Source organism: Micropterus dolomieu, linkage group LG15 (assembly GCF_021292245.1).
Source record: "Micropterus dolomieu isolate WLL.071019.BEF.003 ecotype Adirondacks linkage group LG15, ASM2129224v1, whole genome shotgun sequence".
Classification (NCBI taxonomy): Eukaryota; Metazoa; Chordata; class Actinopteri; order Centrarchiformes; family Centrarchidae; genus Micropterus; species Micropterus dolomieu.
In genome coordinates, this window is record NC_060164.1 from 16,653,410 (window position 1) to 16,674,232 (window position 20,823).

Consider the following 20,823-nt stretch of genomic DNA (forward strand, 5'->3'; position numbering starts at 1 on the left):
ATGATGGCAAAGCTGGAAATTGTGCCATTATTCCAATATAACAGTTTTTCACTACGACATGATGTATAGGAAGAGTTGAGCAACTGGTTGCTGCTCTCCCACAAGCTACAAACTGTTCTCCACAAGGAGAGAAGGGATTGGTGGTACCATAAAACAACACACAACAGTGTTATACTTAATTATCACTTAATTTTCTTTATACTATAATTAAACTTTTATTCAGAGCCAACATGAGGCAATTATTACAGTTTCAACTGATCCTTCATTCTAGCATCATGGAAAGATGAGATTTCGCAGAAACTGCGACTTAGAAGTTTTATTGATCTCTTACCAGTTTGGCATAGCCCCTGTGGTCCAATATAAGGTTCTCTGGTTTGAGGTCTCTGTAGATGATTCCTTTGGAATGCAGGTAGGCGAAGGCCTCCACCACACAAGCTGTGTAAAACCTGGTGGTTGCGTCCTCAAATGAACCTCTAGAAGCACAGCAGGACAATAGAGCCGAACTGTGAACTGTGTGGTAGATAACTGCAGTAGTCCAGCAAAATAGTAATTTCTTACACCAGGAGGTTCGCTATGGTTAGGATTTCCTGGCAGATTTCCAATAAAAGTTTTGTATTAGGCGTTAAAGACAGAAAGTACACTTGTTCCAGAAAAATATCTATGCCTATCTAACCTTGTAGGGAAAAGTCAGGTTTTAGAACTATTACTGTAACTGCAACTCTCTACATGTTGTGGTAGTACCACTGACAGAAATAATACACAGCTAAGCTAGTAATAAAGCTTACCGGTCTCGAAGAATGGTCCACAGCTCTCCTCCTAAACAAGCTTCCATCAACATGTAGAGGTACTTGCTGTCCTTGAATGTTCTATAGAGTCTGAAAACACAGGAAAAAACTGCATTGGAATCTAATTACCACAAATACAACCTCCCCAGTTGTGTAGGAAATATTTTTAGATCAAACTGCCTGTTATCTATTTTTCTAAACACAGTATATGGTCAGAAATCGAACCATTTGTTCAGTTTAGATTTTTGTTGATACTACTTACCATATCCAAATGATTGAAAGAAAACTTTGATTGATTTGTGGCTTAGGCAACAACAACCAGATCATTTGATAGGGTGTGTATACTGTATATACTGTATAGTGTAGCACAAAAATAAAAACTCATTTGCTGTTGCTTCTTTGAGGGTCAAAAGACTTTGGAGGATTTTCCAGCATACGCAGATAAGAAAACAGAAAAATGGGAGGACATTTTTTTATTAACATGACAAAGAACCTGCAAGCTCTTTAAAGAAAACTTTGGTAATCATGTCCTTCTGGCTCTGATGTAATGAAGTACTGATCCTTGTGATACAGTAGTTTATTCATATTGCCTTTCAATGAAGTTGTTCTTCACCTAACAATGAAGTCAGAATGGGCCTCCTGCATGATGAGTTTCTCTGAACGAATGTGCTCCTGCTGTCTTGTGTCAACAATGTGCCGCTTCTTCAGGATCTTCATGGCGAAGGTTTTGTTCTCATCACTCTTCAGCTGAACCTGCGGTGAGACAGAAAGAAAGAAATTCAAATACAAAAGGTCAGCCTTGCTCGTTAACCTGCGCAATTGTAAAGCCGTGAGAAACAAAACAAAACGGATGTTACTGTCACAATGCAGTGCCCCCTACCAGCTCAACACGACCAAAGCCACCAACCCCCAGGGTGTCGATGATGTTGAAGTCAGCTAGGTTGAGATTGAAGAAAAACGCATTCTCTGCTTCATACCTGTGGTGCCGGGAAAAGCGAGAAAAAAGACAGAACGGGAACAGGATTAGAGATGAGATGAAGGGTGAAAGAAGAGATAATCCACCTTCAACAACCTGAGACAAAATATCCGTCTTTCCTTTAGCTCATTTGTTTGCAAATCTTAGAGGATTTAACTCATAGTAATCTATGAAGGATGTTATTGAGGATGTGGTGTGTATAAATATGAACACGGGAACAGGATGTGTTTGAGTTTAGTCCTCTGGCACACCACGTTGACCTCTCTTTGAACACAGACAAGATTGTGTGCCCCGTTCTTGATGGGAAAGAACATAGAGCCACACGAGCTGCTCACTGCTCAGCTGGCTCTGAAGACATGCCTTGGCTCTGCTGCAAAACACACCAATGATGGCAGTGGAGACTGTTTCCACGTGTCCATCCCTTATCCCTAGATGCCCCATGTCTTCTCTGGTTATTGTTTGATCCAGACAGAGTTTCATCAGCTCAGTCTCTGGATCAGTGGGCTTAGGACAGATCTGAGCCTGGACAGCCCTTTCTGGGTCACTCAGAACATACTATCGCCTCAACGTCAGGCCTTTTCTCACACACAGACAGTACAGCTGTATGCCATTTACAGACATTTATCCAAAAAATCCCTTCCCTATAAGGAAGACTTGTTCAGATAAGTCAACTTATCTTAATTTATCTTAATGGAGCACCAGGGTTACATTTATTTACGTAAAAGTTAAACAATGATTCATTTTACGTTCGAGGTTTGAATGTGATTAATAAAAATGGCAAATGAGACTCTCACTTCATTCTGAGCTTAGGAGGCCATTTGAGACGTGGAAAGAAAAGTTTATTCCATCACACTGCAAGTGATAATAATAAAAACTTTTCCCTAAGTTGCCTGCCAGTGGGAGCCAAGCGGAGGCACGTGTCGGCACGCTACTGAGCACGGTGTTTCTCAGAAACACATCAGGTTACCAGGACAGTCTGTGTTTATTTGTGTGTGTGTGTGTGTGTGTATAGGCACCACTGCTAGATGGATCACAGGTGACCCTTTCATCTTTCTCTCCCCTCCCATCATCTGGAAGCCGTCCCAGAGAACACTCCAAATCCCAAAATGCTCTCTGCTTAAGAAAAGGACAGAGAGAAGTAACCCGAGAGTACAGGAATTACTGTGTGTGGGACAGGATTATTAATAAGGTCACGTTGACATCGGTTCGCACACATGGACTTATCAGTCCATACACACTGAAAAGCACAAACAAAAGCTATGAGATGTGGACATGAGGTGTTTGGGTCCTGTTAATGAAGGAGGTCACGCAAATTCTGTCGAGATAAAAAGAGTCCATGAATGAGTGTATCATTTTACATCATGCTGGCCTTTAAACAGGTTTGAAAGTAATGGCATCATTTGACCAGCAGGTGGCAGTGTTGCTCCATTTGAAGTAACCAGGTAAGGAGCTTACGGTTGATGAAAAATACCTCCAAGCAATTCAAAGCTGAACTACAAAATGAAGCTATTGTGTTCAGAAAGCAATGGAAGAATCAACACAGATACTCTATTCTGTGAAAAGGATGAACTCGTCTTTAAATTAATAAAATAAGACAACCTAAGTTGAAACCAGCTGGTGGATTCATCACCTCACTGCACTGATTTGTAAAGAATAGATTTGTTTCAGGGAAAAAAATAACATTAACAGTTACTCTATGTCTCAACCAAGGACACAAAGGCTCTCTGGGAGTCGATGAATAGCGGCGATATTTACTAAAGCACTTACACAAATACCCATATAGATTTTTTTTTTTTTTCAGATTGGCAGAGAATAACACTTGTCTGTGAACGGCTGAAGCATTAGATGGAATATGATACCAGCGAGCAGACCCAGCAGGACTGGAACCATACATCCACCTTAAATAGATGTCTACACCATGACCTTGACCGAAAACTGACACAGAGCTCAGCTGCATCCAACACTGTAATACAACTCTGGTGAGTTACATAGCACATGTATTTTGAGGTCCCTTATATGAAGTTGAAATGACATGTTAGGGTCTTATTATTGTTACGTGGCAAATCAATTTACCAGCACTGCAGTACAAAGTGTTCCTGTGCGGGTCAAGTAGCACCCCAGTGGGTGATAATCTGAATGGATGAGATCATACAAATGATGCAATCCCCATGTGCCTATGTGTGTGTGAGTGTATATGTGTGTGAGAGAGTGTGTGTATCCTCATTTCCTTTGCTGCAGTTCTTCTTAGTCTAGCCTGACTCAAGGGAGAGGAGAGAGGAGAGGACAGCATCTCTGACCTTAAAGATGACTCTCATTAAATGCCACTTTTATTTACCAGTAACTCCTGCTTGTTGAACTCCTGCACCCGCTTAACAGATGTGCGACATGCTGAGTCACACTGGGTCATATCTTCTCATCAATCTTCAATCATTAAGGGTTTTCTTGGTGGATGGGCCATGGTTAGCAAAGTAAAGGATCTTGCTACATGTCATTGCTCACTTTTTTTTGATGAAAATGGTAAATTTTTCCAAGTTTATGAAACTTGCGCATGCCCTGTATTGAGTATACATACCTAACTGACCGGACGCAACCTAGGGACGCTGCAATTCATGGTTAGACCTGTAACCTATAGGCTATGAGGACACCCCCCAAAAAAACTGGGGGCCAACTATGCTCTTAGATAACATAATTTAAGATTTATTCTCAGGATTTGCCAATAAGATTATTTTGCCTATGGTAATATGGTAGTATATGGTGAAATTTTTTTACTTTTGTCTCATCTACAGAGTCTCGCCTCTGACTAAACAAAATACTTAATTAACGTTTCATGCAGTCAGAAACACAAGTGAAAAATTACAGCAGAGACAGTTTTTGCTCTACTTTATGTTGTGTGAAGCTCCTCCTGCAGAGAGAAGCAGCGGCTTGATCAAAAACGCATGTGTGCATATAGCACATGGTACATAGATGGGGGAGGTAGTCTTTGAAGAAAAAACCTGTCAACCTCACAGAAACCAACTGTAGTTTGCTCTATAGTTACAGTACCGCTGCATGGTGCTTATCCGCTGTGACCAATTAGAGATGGTTTCCATCACCATGGGATCCTGACTCAGGCTTTCCTCACGAAGAAACACATGTGCTCTGCTGGGCAGGGGGCGCCAGCAACAGATGACACGCACAGCACACGGCAGTGAACACTACCTTAATCAGGGTGAAAACGGCTTTGATGTGACAGATCTCAGGGAGCAGAGGGAGATAGCGGCTTCATGTTAAGGTTAAGTTCTGCAGAGAACAGGGATGATAATAAGGTTACAAATAATGGCCACTCAAAAGTGTGATGTATTACTCATTTGCATTGCAGTTTGCGATTAAACTAGGTTCCTTAAAGACCTAGGGCATAATTCGGTAAAGAATGCATGCTGCTGGTGTCTTTCCACCACACACATCTGCTGGCAGAATAATCATCATTGGTAGTGAGCAATAAGGGGTGCCTGGCCAGGGCTGACTGCCAGAGGCAAGCCTCTGCGTCCCCGTTTTATACCTGTCTTCTCTGTTCCGTCAGTGCCTCTGTCCAACACAGTGACTGGTGTTGTGTTCAGCTCTTTGTTGATTAAATTACACTGACTCGCAAAAGATGACTGACACTCTCGGCAGTCGGCAACAAAATCCAGAGCATCGGACAGAAGTCTATTCTGCTTTGCCACTGGTCTCGTTCGCTCCCTGTCTCTCCTCACTCCGTCCATCTACCTACATCTCTCTATCCCTTTCTGTGGCGATAAGCTGTCCCTACTCTCTCTAGCCACCTCTAATCTGTCATTACTGGGTTGCTGTTTCTCCTCACCATGACTCACAACATGGCACAGAGTGAGCGAGGTATCAGATTTTGTGTAGCTGCCTTAACTCCAAGATGCCCTCCTCATTGCCAAGATGTCCTGTGCCTTCTATAATGCTATTCTCTTGTTTCCATAGTGACGATAAATACAGTACATATTAATTCCTCCAGAAATAGAGGCGGAGGTCAGAGTCTTTGCTTTCTGGCCCGCCACATGGGTATTGTCTTGTTACTGACCTAAAGGCACAATGCATTAACAGCTGGCCTAGACACCTCCCTTTAAAAAATGTTGCAGCTGGTGGTCACTATAGGGTACAACTCAAGGTTATTGAGACCGAAAATGAATTTCCAAAATAAATTGATTAAAAGAAAAGATCACAAATAGACAAATCAAGCCCAAAGCACAAAACAATAAAACCTGTTTGCATAGTGGGTATTTTAATTCATTTATGCATATATATGCATCTTACTTGGCTTTTGCATCAGCATCCTCATGGCCTTTACTGGACACGTCCTCCAAACCTCCAATCAGGTGCTTGAATGAACTGCAACACAGATGGTAAATGTTACGTTGGCTTACAGTATGTAATGAATGAATAGCTTATGGTTAGAGGAATTAAAGCAGTCTGTACACTGCAGACGATCCGTATAAGAAGCTGGTAGAATATATGGCTAGACCGCCATAAAAAATGCTGCCAGTTACTATTAAATATTCATCAGTCTACTTTTAGAGAGCCTCTAAAAATCACTATGAACAGACGAGAAGACAGAGCTACCCTGAAGAGGTGTAAAAATGGGGGCTGAGTGGGAATTTTAAAGACAAAAGTAGAGGTTGCACATACATTTTTTAATGAATGAATTACAGAATAGAAAACATACTGCACTGAGTAAAAAATATCACTGCATATTACAGAAGTTAACATTACTCTTCTAGCACTTAGTACCGAGTTAAGTTATTTACCTGAAAGAAATGTTCTTTTCAGGCCTTAATAATACAATAACAATAATATTTGTGAATTTTCTTACTAGATATACCAGAATTGAATTCAGGATATGGACGTTAAAGAAAGATTATGATGAGATGTTAACTGCAGAATAATTAGATACATAATACGCTGAAATAAAATCCTCCAAAGTTGCACTCCTGGGGAGATCTGGTACATGAAAAATGACAACTACGCTTCGGCTCATTTCTCTCTGAAGTATGGCTGCCTATGAAAAAGACTCTAAACATCCTGGAAGAACAACTAACGGAGACGGTTTTAATGCAAGGCTCATCAAGCTGTCAGCCAGAAGATGTAATACATACGGTGTTTTCTCCTGTTGATACCGCCTGTGAGCTGGGACTGTTTCCGAGCTTTTCTTTAAATGTTCTGCTGCTTACAGTGTGTCTCTATCTCCTCCTTTATCTCCACACATCTCCTGCAATTATCCAATATTCTACCTTTTAAGCCACACTGGACATACAGAAAACGTACAAATGCACACAGAATAACAGAATAATAAATACTAACAACCTGGCCTCTGCACCAAAACTGGCCTGGCTAGGTGACATACACACACCAAGAGCTAGCATTTAGCTGCTTGTGTGACAGGCAGAGTGAAAGGCAGTGGTAATCACCTGTGCTGGATGACTCACTCACTATCTCCTCTACTAGCTCTGAGGATGGCCCATTTGTGCCCGCTGTGGTCCCTGAGGCCGGAGGGAGGCCCTGAGTAGTGATATCATCTACCATCTCCTCCCTACATCCCATATCCATCTGTCTCTCTATTCTCACCACACAACGTAATGCTATAGATGGAGATGCTGAAAGACTAAACCATTCCCTTAGATACTGTTCTGATATGAACTTCTCTGGATCAACATTATTTTTTAAATACGATCTTACCATAAAAAGGTGATAAACATTGTAATAAAATGTCAAACCATGTTACTGCAATAAAAGGAAAACAGCAAGAGCTGAGATGAGTGTAAAGGGCAGCTGAAAAATATGGTTTTGTTCTTTGATAATCTCCTGATACACATCAGTGGAAAAATAGCCCTTGTTAGTCATTCCTGCACAAATCTAGCATCAATCTAAATTCCTTTCTGAAGTTGATTTATGATTTAGGACACATTTTACACCTGCCTTCTTTATACCACTTTAACAAAGCAAGCCCAAATCTGTCCAAAGTTTAAAACATTTACACGAGAATTAGGTGAGTCCTGAACATAGAACCTGGATCAACCAGCAGACTTCAGGTGATGGCCTGATTGCCTTTTATGGCTCCCTAACTTTGTGAGCAGACATTCAAACAAGGCGCTGTAGTGAAGTGAAGTGAAAGTGGAGAATTTATGCAAATACATGATCTATTTCTCACCTCACATTTATTGTTGGCAGTGAATTTATTGGATAATCTAGGATAAATCTGCCTTTTGAATAAAAGCAATGAGAACTAAATGCCACGTTCAGCCACAAAAGTATAAAAGTGGCTCCATGTTGATGTCTCAGTAAAGGTAGCACTTCCAAGAAATTGTCCTTGCCTGATATAATGAGCAAAGCAGAATTTGTGGGCTAGTTGCTCACGACAGACTTTCATTCATTCATTGAGATCCCACTGGCCAAATTAATTTATGTTTTATCACGCTAACAAAAGTATTGATAATGTAGAACAGTCATTGTACTCTGTAATTTTATTGATACTTACTCTCTATCGATGACTAAACAGGTGACTGCCTCTGCTGCAATGACATTGGCCGTCCTGATGTCCTCCCTGGACAAAAAGATCAGACAACACAATCAGACACAATGGCAAAAGTGGCATATTTTATCCAATAGTCACACACCGTTAGGCCATCATTAAATCACATTATTATTAATTAACAATGGAAGCAGTCAAAATTTCGCTCTGTAAATGGCACTGGCACACAAAGATTTGCTCTCAACAGGCAACACACATCACTGCATGATTGGCATTACTCTTTATTATATTTGACATCAAGTTCGTCTTCCTCTGATGATGATGACGCTTCTTCAGAGGAGTCGCCCCAATCGCATGAATCCTCCGAGTCTGTATCCCAAGAAGCCATCCCTCACACTGTCCCACAGCGATAAGCTCTAACACTGAACCAGCGCACTGCCGAGGGCAGCCCTCCAATAAAAGACACGTCTGTAGCACTTGTGTATAAATCTCCAATCCAAGTGAATTGTTATCCACTTTAACGCAGACAGAAATATTAAAAAGCAGGAAATTCTTCAGGGGATGTTCCATAAGCAGATTATTTTATGCCCCATCTTTTCAAAAAAGAAAAAAATAGATCATACCCTGGATGAATTTTATATCCCAATGCGGAGCAAATAAAAAGCTACAACAAGCACTGGTCTAGATTTGAAGTGTTAACAGTAACAATCACTCTCTGTGTCTGATCTGGACTCATATGTATGGCAACCTATTTCATCAGTCGAGGTGACAATTCCTCTTCGTGTTATACCAACTCTCTCTGCCTTCCCTCTTCCAAACACACACATGTGCAACTCCCCCTCCTCATGCACATGCTGACACACACACACTCTTTCTGTCGACCCCTTTGAATAAAGGTCACAGCTGGTGGGGGAACAACACATTTTGAAAGGCGAGGAAATACAGAGGAGAAGAGAGCAGAGGAGTGGAAGGTAGTGCTTGACAGGGGCATAGGATTTATTAGCAGATCACTACTGGGGTCCTCTAGCTACCTCTGATAAGCTCCTATGGCCTGCATCCATGCTCTTAACACAATGATCTGGCAAACACTCCTCCACCTGTTCTTCTGTTCGCCACAACAGCATTCAATACCATTTTACAGCACACTCACAGTATTAATAATCAGGTTAATGGGTGAAAGAACAGCAAATGTCCACGTTTCGGTGAAGACACTGTGTTACACCACGGTTGTTACTATTGCTTATGTGATAATTAGTTTGGGGAACAAGAGTCTTGATGAGTGACAGTCAGTGGGAATGAGTTCTCAACATCACACAAGACTGAGGTGGGAAGAGGAGAAGAGAAGACAAGACAAGACAGAACTTTTTGGTTTAGTGTGAGTCATTAAGGGAAGCATAAGAGACCTTCACAAAATAGGTTTAATAATGTGATGATAATTCAAATATTCAGAAGCTGTTGCACTGTTAAGGACTGTTGAGGCACAAATGCCTGTAATGTGCCAGCTGTGAATTTGCCAGTGACAATCCGCCAGCTGTAGTCACTTTTCAAAAGCCATCGCCCCTATACTACCTGCCTTTGTCATGTTTTTAATTCATGTCACATACTGTATGTATAAAAGGACACAATGCAACTGCTTGTCAAACAGTAGATATACATTCAAATGGTAAGTAAGTCATTAGTCAGTTTTTCAAGGATTTAAACAACTTTAAATAACTTTCCTAAGTTTAATGCAACAATCTAGCAGATTATGCATTACAAATGATAGATATTTAAACAAAATTCAACAGGCAGTTTTCTCATCAATGATAATGAGCTACAACTGTAGCGACCCCCACAATCTGTTACATGAGATAATTTGTCTCATAAAAGGAAGTGAACAGCGTTTGTTTCATTTACTAACCATGGTGATGCAACAAAACAACACAACACTTCAGGCTATATTGAAATAGTGGTTACATAAGCATGAATTATCCTTAAGAGACCTCAAGGGTTTCATATTAGAGACCAGCTTGATACACCTGTCCCTTACTGATTGACTGTAGCTGAGGAAAACAACTTAGAGTGCCATTGCGTTGATACTAGCAATGTTCTATGTGAAACACAATCGCTAAACAACATCTGTCAGAATGATTCATATGCAGACTGCTGAGCCTAAATCATCCGCTAAGCCAAAGATGGCTCTGCACTTGTTAATTGCGGCGCAACGAGAAATGCATTGGAAAACACGCACACACACGTTGAAGCACAGACACACTAAAAGTAGCTGCATGCTGGGCGTGGAATGTCCTTTGGACTTCCACAGGAGCGAGCCTGTGGTGTTGATTTCCAGTAGATATTTGAAATGAACCAGGTAATTGGACAGTGATCTGGTGTCCCAGGATCGGGGTTGTGAAAATAACGTACAGGATTAGAGGCAGAGAGTGGAGAAGTAGCTATGGGCCACAGTGAGGGGAGTAAAGCCGTGGTCAGGACTGGGGCAGCACCAAGAGGTGGCCGGGGGATATACAGCCAATGATTTCAATTCTGTAACTGAGAGGTATTCAGGTGGGCCTGGATAGCTGTGTATGAAACTTCACAGTACTTAAGTAAATGACTGTGCCAGAGTTTGTGCAGTTTATTCCCATTAACTACAAATGGTGCACATTCCACATAACTGCAGAGTACGACCACCTTCCAGGGCATACCATACATTTTTACATTTATGAATATATCTTTTGTACTATTCCAGGCAGTTGCTGGCTGCAGTTTCTGAACACTAAGAGTGCTTTACAAACATTTCCTTACTGGTGCACGCATGTCTTCTTTTTTCAAAATCCCACACATGTAAGATTTAAGTGTTTCATTAAATTAACATTATTTCAATCACAAGCCATGTTGTTAGAATAGCCAAAGACAGTGTGGAAGGATACTGTGGAAAGGTTACTCTCAAGGCTCTGATGTCTGAGTTTACACTAACACTAACTGGGAACCAGTGTTTCTCATGTACACAATTTATTTTAGTAGCCTGCCCAAAAATAATCCTTCTGTGGCAGTGTTTGTATTTATTATTTCTCACTGTCAAATCCCTACTTGGCTGACAGATCAGTCAGTCAGTATGTGCCAGAATGGTACATACTTGTGAAATCTTTTGTGAATTCAGGGGCTCTAGCTGCAACTGACTTTCAATGCTTAATGCTGTTTTCAGCTCCCCCACCCCTCCGCCCCATCCAGCCCAATTCCCCCTTTGGGTTCCAACACCTAAAATACATTTTTTGGCCTGTGGGAAACTCTGAAAGAACAGTCCCTGTTCATGACTATATCACAGCATAACAATTGTGCATGTTTCCAAAATAAAAAACGCAACATGGGATTCACTTTTAAGAAGTACGTCTCAAGCAATCTCAAAAAAAAATTCAGATCTTTGGTATGAACTGAGTGCAGTAGCTGTATAAAATAAAAAATATGTTTTCTGTCTAAAAACCTGTGGTTTGCTTAAAAGCAATGTAAAATATACAGAGGACACAGACAGGAACATAAGGCAGCAATTTAAAATAAACAGATTTGTAGTTAATAGCAAATGGCAGAAGTTAATGCTTTGACTCAAAGGGTATGAGCTATAAAAAGATTGAGGGTATGGCTTGGAGTGAAAGGAAAGGGGCAATTATACAAAGCTGCATTCAGGCCGATGCAGCATTCATTTCAATGAGACCACTGTGTTGGTTCAGTACAGACACCATCGTAGCAAACTCAGAGTGGGGGACAGGGTCATCTGGTTGATTCTGCCTCAACTTTTGCAGCATCACAGTGCAGCAAAATGAAGCAGTGCACTGCACTGCCGAAAAAATGATATGCAAGTGCACTGACCAGGTAAAAAGAATCTACAGTCATGCCATTGGCTCTGTCAGGCTGTACTATGGGCTGAACTAACATGAGCATGTTACCATGCTCATAACGATAATATTAACATGCTGACGTTCAGCAGACATAATGTTTATCTTAGTTTAGCATGTCGTGTTAGCATGCTACTATTTGTTAATTAGAACTAAACACAAAGCTGAGGCTGATGGGAAAGTAATTTAAGTGTTTAGTCATAAACCAAAGTATTGGACAAATTAAAATTTGACCTGATGATGGCAGTACTAGATGAAAAATTCAGGAATAACCAAAGTGGTTAGAAATTATCCTGAGGGGGACATGAATGTGTGTATCCAAATTTCATGGCGCTCCATCCAAACGTTAAGACATTTCACTCAAAGCCACAAATACAGATGGGGGACAATATAGATTGGGTTGCGATCTGGGTGCTGTTAGGTTACTTTATTTGTACCCATGGGTAAATTAGTGAAAATTTGACTATAAAGTCTGCAGCATTTTATTCACATAATTTTCATGCTAACCAAACCATTCAGTGAGCCCTGGTGGACAGAAGCAGCTGCATTTGATATGTTTCTCCACTTTTATTCGGAATTTCCTTTAATTTGTCCCCCATCTGTATGAACCTCATGGTGGCACAAGAGTAAAAGTCAGGGGCCCACGTAAATCATAGACATCAATGTCTATACAGAAATTTACGCCGATGCGATCAATAGTTGTTAAGATATTTCAGTGTGGACAAAAGTGATGAACGACAGCCAGACCGCCGATCCATTCCTAGAGCCAAAATGCTAGCATGTCCTGTGCAGCAGTGTGCATCTTCTACTCATTTCTACTACTCATATCACAAGTGTTGCTGTTTTTCTCAACCTCTACTGGAACAGCCTTACAAACACACAAAATACACTCAGGAGAAGAGGTCACGGTACACATTGTTTGTGCTATTGATGGAGCTACACCTAAGCTGAAAGTTCACACTTCACCATGACAGGAATAATGTTATATGAGATATACTGTTGGCTACGCCAAAACAACAGCTTCAGACTGTAAGTCCATCTTTTTCCTGGAACATGCACTTATTGGGATGAGATACATACTTTAGTATTCATTAAGATAAACATGTAATCTGATATTTCTTCAGCTGCATTAATGTACACACACACACACACATCCAACACCAGCGCTCACACAAGCTGTAACACACCATTATGGCTGGCAGAAGAACAGTCTTTGATTTGTAAACATGTTGTTCTCACAGATCAAAGGCAATATCTTCATATGGACAGAGTGGCCTTTGTGTAGGGGCTATTGAGTTTCATGAGCAAGGACACACACAGTTAACTTCTAATTAGAAAGATGGCCCTGCAGAAGAGCCCTGTGATCAAAAGCCTGGTTCGAAGATGGCCAGCATCTCAGTCATTTAAATTTGCGAGACATGCTTGACCATCAAAGGTGTAGTTGAATGGGCTCGCACAAGACACTCAAAGACAAAAGGTGTTTGCGACAACAGACGATAGCGATACCAAACATATGCTGAGGCAAGGAGAGCACTTGTAGAAAGGATAGGGTTTTCTTGATTAAACAAAGCATGACACACTCTAGAAGGTGCTTTGAACAGCTTTTCAAAACTGTACACTAATCCTGATTCTGGGAAACACTACAAAAATGTATGCATACAGATATATTAAGGACATGTGTGATATATCATGCACTTTTCAAGTGCATTTACAGTCAATGTAAAACATAACCCAGTTGAGATGAATAAAGAGTAAGAATAGGCCTCACACACATAGAGGCCCATACAATATATATGTTTGTGGATATCACAGAAAATTCAAGTACAACACAAAAGTAGCACAGCTGCTCATTATGAATTATTACTTTGCGTCATGCTCTCATTCATCAAAGTTTAAAAGGATCAAATTTCTATTTGAAGCAACCCACTACCCCCACTGCCAAGAGATCAAGCTGTGAGACTGTATCTCACAGGTCCTGCATGCATTTTAATGCTCTGTTATTTTTATATCCTATAGTCATTAGCTTTAACATATGGAGAAAGCCCTGCCATCTGTCCATTTCCTGAACATTACATATAACATCTAGAGTGTTCATTTTGAAGTTAGGAAAAATTATTCATAGTGAGCTTTGACAACACAGGCTGGCATTTATGTTTTACTGGATACTGCTCTGGTTCAATGTAAGTCTGTGTTTTTTTTTAAGTCTTTATTGTGTGTATGTGCTGTTTGTGAGGTGTGATTGTTTGAGAGCTAATTTGAGGGCGGCCTTTATATTCAGCAGCCACAAGATGGCGACATCTCCATCTTTTTCATGTTGACACTGTTGGCTATGCGCATGCATGAGTGGCTATGTTCTCTGTTTCTACCTGAACCCTTAAAGCCATGATACACTCCAGAGTATTTCCTATCTCTAACCACCCTCTGTTTAAATAATACATCGTCCATGGAGGCTCACAGTCATGACAAGACAGGACAAACAGCAGGGTAAAAACAACACTTCAGGGCACTGGTCTTTGATGCCAGAAGCCATATAAAAAATATTTTTATTACACTGAAGCGAAAGTATTTGAGTGCTTAGACAGCACTGAATGTTAGCAGTAGCCGTGAATCATTTGATCCCTACAGTGTATATAGCCTGGTTACTTCAAACTTGCCTCGGTAGATCTTTACAGCTAGAATGGATGTTCCAGGCTCAGGCTTACGTAGTATGAATGTTTGTAATGATGGGGACTGCCAATGCTTAGCTTAGAGCTTTGTTACATGTTAATCTCTATCTACGTAAGCTGCTGTGTTAGTAACAGCAACTGTGCTCAAATATTTAACACGAATGTGCACAGAAGACATACAAAGAGGGTGACAATTCATTATTACAGCCAAGAACACCAAGAATATGTCCTTGAGATCACGATGCTCTGGAAACCAAGACAGGAAGTGAGAGGAAAAGACTAAAGATAATATTGTCTAAATGAAAGGAGTCTTCAGCTGGGAACACACTATGTGATTGTCAAACACAAGTCCACTCATAATAAATTACTTTTCCCTTCCAGTTTCTTGTCTGTGTGACATAGCTGTGTGCAAAATATAGCACAAACGGGTTGTCAGTCGGTGTGGTTGTGAGGGATCTCCAGAGTCACTTGAACATAAACACTTTTTTCCTTTGATTTGGGCAAAAATAGAGCTTGACAAAGAAGATCACGCCACAGTACGTGCATGTGCTCTCATTGAACTTTCTGCAAAGGGGGTGGGAGGTAGCATCTTTAGATATTTATGGTGTTAATATTGCATCAGCTAGGAATACAATACCATAACCATTTATTTCAAAAAACAATCTTAACATACCATATCTTCAGTTGCAGATAAAAATCTAATCTGATTTTCAAAAAATTTGGATTTCGGAGAGAGTTTAGTCTTTCTGATCAGCTCAAACCTAACACGCTTTGTTTGGTTCAAAGCTAGAAATTTTGCATCACCAACATTTAGCATGTTATCATGCCTCTCAAGAGAAGAGAAAAGAGAAATAAGAGCTAGAGGCTGATTGATAGGAAATTAAAAAGGATAGATGAAGGTTAAGTGTAAGAGGAAGGATATTAAAGACAGATTGTGAGTGAAAATTAGAAGGGAAGTGGGTGACAGTGAAGGAGACAGAAACTGTGGGAAAACAGAAGATTTAAATTGGAAGAGGCAGTGTTATTAGGAACAATCCTACCCTTGCAGCGCTTTCTCTCCAAACCAGTCTCCTTTTCCGAGGCTGCGCAGGTAGACAGGATCTCCATTGGGCATGTCTTCCCTGGTCACATTAACCTGGCAAAAGAACAGAAAAGCAAGAGGAGGAGAGAAGTGAGAAAAGTAGTGTAACAGGGAAGAAAATGGAACAAAGAAAGAAGGGGTGACCTATAACAGTATGAGTATGTGTGGCGAGTGAAGGAGAGGTTTCATTTGAAAGGTATGACATTTAATTTACACATCATTCCAAAAGAAATTGACATGTAATGATCTCACAAGATGGCAGGTTAATTACACTATTACAAACGGAGGAGAAGCGCCAGTGTGACAGATATCTCTGTGCATGGGTAGTCTATAACAAACAGGTGACTGCCATCTCTGTGCAGGATCTGGAGGCGCCGCTGGCCACTTCATTAGCCAGATGATTGTGATGATGTGAGTGATGGTACACTTTACAAATCAAAGTGATGGCACTGGAAGTAGATTTTGGAGGTAGTGAATGGAGATGGTTGTTTCATCAAATGAAGGATTTTGCATCAGTTGTGCACAGGTGTAGCAGCACAAGCACACTGTAATGCAGTCCACACCTGAGTGACAGTGTAATTATTCATGATCTAAAATGAAGGTGTGGGAGCAGGGGGAAAAAAGCGGAGAAGAAGTAGAGGGACGAAGAGAAGGTAGAAAGCATCGAGCAAAGGGCAAGCTGTGTGTGTATGTGTGTGTGTGTGTGTGTGTGTGTGTGTGTGTGTGTGTGTTTGTGTGTGTGTGTGTGTGTCGTGAGATGGCCAGATTTGGTGGAATGTCCTCTACACAAAGTGCACCATCTGCGGTCTACATAGAGACAAAGTGAGAGACATGGAAACAGCCAAGCAGAAAGCATTGATAAGGTCAGGAGTGTATGTGTGTGCGTGCATGTGTGTTCGCGTCTACGCCCATGTCCATGAGCTTATCTGTATGTGATGTATTTGTGCCAACCTTGTAACGTGCGTGGCATCTGTCTGGGGTCAAAGGAGAGTAAATAAAAAGACAGGAAACATAATGTAGCGTCTTCCTTTACAATGACACTTACATCCTGGATATGTGAACTGTGATTTTGTCTCACTGACTGGGACTTTTTGGTTACCAACACTCTCTTATTATCCCAGTTCCTGCTTCGGGCATCTTTAGTAAGCCATGTATAAATCTTACCTTTGGTGGATTTAGGAGATATTTAACACTGAAAATAAGGTTGGTAACAAATGTACATAATGATAATGTGGAAGAGGGGTAGTGGATGGTGGAGAAGAAACATAAACAGAGTGAAGGAACAAGTGTAAAATGGACCAGAAGATAGTGTGGAAGGAGGAAAAGGATTTTTAAAAAAACATGTGGATGATGAGCAGAATAAAAATTAGGACTAGTATCTGGCATCAAGGCATCGAAACATGTTAACAATACATGCACATTAAAGGCCCTCTAACTGTGATGCTGAACAGAACAGCGTGTCATCTGTGCTCAGTGTAAAAGCCAGTGTTGATGGCAGAAAGGTGAAATGAATGTGACTCCATTCTCCTTTCCAGATGCTGCCATTGTCGCTGCAAAAGATGATGAAAGAGGCGGCGCTTCAGTCTCTCCTTTCCCCTCTCTCAAGATGATTGATGACAGCCACCTTCCACCCAAAAATACTACCACTTTGCTTCAAAGATAGGTGTATGTTGCTGTGTGTGGCATGAGGCCCGGCGTTGTGATGACTATTTTGGTGGCAGGCTAGAGGCACTGTTCTCACCTTTCCCTTGCTGATGATGAAGAAGGTGTCTCCTCTGGCCCCCTGTCTGATGATGTACTCCCCGTTTTCATAATGTGTCTGTCAGAAGAGAAAAGAAGACCAGAGAAGTGTTCAGCCACATTATGATTATTTTGTCTCGTTTCTCAAATTGGAAGTAAGATACTCTCCCAAGAGACAAAAAGGTAGTCCTCAGAGGAAGTAAGGCTTAATTTGGTGCAGTGAGATAACACAAAGTTAGATGCTTTTTTCTTGTTAATACCACAGATTGGCAAGCTATCCAGGGTGTTTCTCTGCCTTGCACCCACTATTTGCTTGGATATGCCTTGGAACCTTGAATTTCAATAAGCAGCTAAAGAAAATGTATTGAATAAATGAATGCAACTGCATCAAATCTGAAGGCAGCACCTTTCCAACAGTAAAATCAATATCCATCCATCAATCCATTTTCTATACCAAGTAATCCTGTTCAGGGTTATGGGCACAGGAGCATTTCTCAGCATGCATTGAATAGGCTATGCCCAGGATTGGTCTGCAAACTAACACAAGGCTAACACACAAATAGAAAAACCCTTTTACACACAGGTTCACACCTTGTGTTGGATAAAACTTCCAGTGCCGAATAAAATGCATTTATTCCAAGGACAGTTTCTTTTAGTGTATAGAGAAGATACACATAAGATGTAAGAAGACTTAATATAAAAAACCTCTTGAAGAAAACCAGATATGAAGTTGCATAATGATCTACAGAAGCACAAGGAGCACTAATAGGCACAGGCAAACCCTGATAAGGACCACAGACAAACATGCATTTTTTGTTTATCATTTTACATGTTCTGGTGGGATTTTCACTTTCCCAGCAAAATACACAATATGCTGCACCTCAGACCACAAGTCCAGACTGAAGACAGAGCTCAATACTTCCTGTTAGATCATACACAGATTCCACACTGAAGCTGACATTTGCAAGGTTTTTTCAAACTATTGCACCCAAGAGAGGGACCTTACATCTTACTTCACACTGAGCAGTGTGTGTGTGATTCACGTCTGCTGTGCGTCACTCAAAAACACAACTTCTTGTTAATAGTAGGTAACAGATGTTTAGTTCAAGTTTGTTTATTTATATGATGTAGTGCCCGTTTCTTTTCTCAAACAGAACAACTTAGCTTGATCTATCTAATCAGAAATCAACTGCAGACCAAAATTATCTATTATAGTAGAGGATAAGACATAAAGCAACATGACAGATTTCACCATTATGTGACCCAGCACCACCAACATATACACCCTTTGCACATTCAAGGAAAACCAAAAACCACTATACTACACTACCCACAACTTGTTCTTTATGAGGGTGACTGCAAAGAAATATATTAAAGCAATTGTTAAGAGGTTTTAATTATTTTAGCGTTACTTTCAAGCTTGCCACTTGCGGTGTCTTTGAAGCTGATAAAATAAAAATTCAATCAACTACCCAACACTAATATCTCCCTCAACCGACTGTTCAAACACATTAATTAGAGTAAATTTATAGGCATGTCTAGAATGTCATGCAAAGCATCCCATTTTACTATTGTGTGTATTCTCTCTCAGCTCACTCAGACTTGTCCCCTGCACCAAGCCTAAATGATTATCACATTAATTTTATTGCTCATAAAATAGTCTGCACCTTTAAAGTGGCTGGGGTTAAAGAGGATTTGATCACAGAGATATGAAGTTTGTTAGACAAGACTTTGGGTCCCCATCACAAGTGTATCATGTATCATGCTGGCAAAATATTTCAGATTAGTTATACCTGAGCATTAGGGACAAGCCTCAGCTACTCACCACAGACTACTACTTGAAATTCCAGAGTGGTTGCACACAGTTCCCTTTAGTTTCCACTGCTGACACTGTGGGTGGCATATCTTGCTGCCTCCTTGCCAATATACTGTCCCATGACTTCTCTATTTTACTTGAAGTTATCTTCTGCCATAAAGGCTGTTATGTGTGTAAGCCCATAGATTTTCTTCCCTTGGCACTTCAGTATCCCAGCCGACTCTGCCTGCTGATATGAACGGCTTCTCTTGAGCTACATTGTTATCCTGCTCACCCTTTTAACAATCAGGTCTTTGCATTATCATAACTTTTACCTTTACCCACTTTAAGAAAAGTTCCATACTGTGATGGTGTTTTTCTACTGTGGTAAATTCAATGCTGCAAGTAACATACTAACGTTAGTTACTGATCATGTTACATAATATATTATTGACCATTGTACAAGCTGCGATCCTAGTAACAAACACTGTATTATGGAAATGTCAACTGCAGTCATGTAACAAAAATGTACAACGACACAGCAGTGCAGCAGTCAAAAGATACCTCTATGTTCATATGCAGTAAATTTTGCAGGGGTACAATATCGATCAATGTATAAATGATACACAATGGTTCTCCACATATAGTAAAAGATGGAACAGTCATGTTACATGACAACTATGTTTATGCTAACCCTAACTTAGACTAACTTAAAGAGTTACCCTAAATTACACTGGCATTAAGTTACTTCAACTGTTGTAACGTTAAGCTAATTATGTAACGTTAGAGTTAGCACCGAGGTCCATACCTATTTAGACGGTAACAGACGTAAATATAACCATGTGAGCTTGAGTCAGCTTGAAAACTTCCAAGAACATAATGTAACGCATTAACGTTAACTTACCATCATAATATTAAGAGGTCATTCTTAGCCAGCGGCAGCAACGATACAGTTAGCTTAAAAACGAAAAAAACACAATGCTAACTAGCGCAGTTTAAAAATGTTAGCTAACATTAGCCGATAGCCAACCTAAAATAGCCGGGTTTTAGTCCACTTTAACTCCTATCCTAACGTAACAAGACAAATCCTTTCCCACCACAGGGACTGGTAACAATTACTGCACTCTGTCCGTTGAATGCAACTACACAGAAACTTAAGTATGCCAGTGGAGGACCTGCCCGGCAAAGATTTACTGGTATGTAACTTATGTGTTTTCACTTGTCATGACAAAACTGAAAAAGGCACAATCAAGACAGATTTTCCATTTGATATTAGTACATCAAATGTTATTGCTTAAAGTTCAAACTGTGATGGTGATGATGGTGATGACGATATAATGCACGCTTTAGCAATTAAACAAATGGCACATTGAATGTGCTGGCATTTTTGCTGTAACCTA

At 40.5% G+C, this 20,823-nt stretch overlaps 1 protein-coding gene and 1 long non-coding RNA gene across 9 annotated transcripts in view; one reads left to right on the top strand and one right to left on the bottom strand.

Moving 5' to 3' along the window:
* LOC123984199 (cGMP-dependent protein kinase 1) overlaps window positions 1-20,823 on the bottom strand; it is an 88,353-nt gene that overhangs the window by 3,808 nt on the left and 63,722 nt on the right. For 4 of the 6 annotated variants that reach the window (XM_046070960.1, XM_046070958.1, XM_046070959.1 and 1 more), the window contains 8 exons: window positions 17,630-17,707; window positions 15,848-15,942; window positions 8,279-8,344; window positions 6,061-6,135; window positions 1,666-1,762; window positions 1,399-1,538; window positions 786-875; window positions 332-473 (listed from right to left, as the gene is read on the bottom strand). In XM_046070960.1, coding sequence (XP_045926916.1) covers window positions 332-473; window positions 786-875; window positions 1,399-1,538; window positions 1,666-1,762; window positions 6,061-6,135; window positions 8,279-8,344; window positions 15,848-15,942; window positions 17,630-17,707 — 783 coding nt within the window. Of the gene's footprint in view, window positions 1-331; window positions 474-785; window positions 876-1,398; window positions 1,539-1,665; window positions 1,763-6,060; window positions 6,136-8,278; window positions 8,345-15,847; window positions 15,943-17,629; window positions 17,708-19,453; window positions 19,674-20,327; window positions 20,645-20,823 lie in introns of those variants that run through there. The other 2 variants (XM_046070964.1, XM_046070963.1) reach the window with 2 other exon arrangements.
* LOC123984209 overlaps window positions 20,097-20,823 on the top strand; it is a 63,357-nt gene continuing 62,630 nt past the window's right edge. The window contains exon 1 of one of the 3 annotated variants that reach the window (XR_006828398.1): window positions 20,097-20,619. This is a non-coding gene — a long non-coding RNA (uncharacterized LOC123984209). The remainder of the gene's footprint in view (window positions 20,620-20,823) is intronic. The other 2 variants (XR_006828397.1, XR_006828396.1) reach the window with 2 other exon arrangements.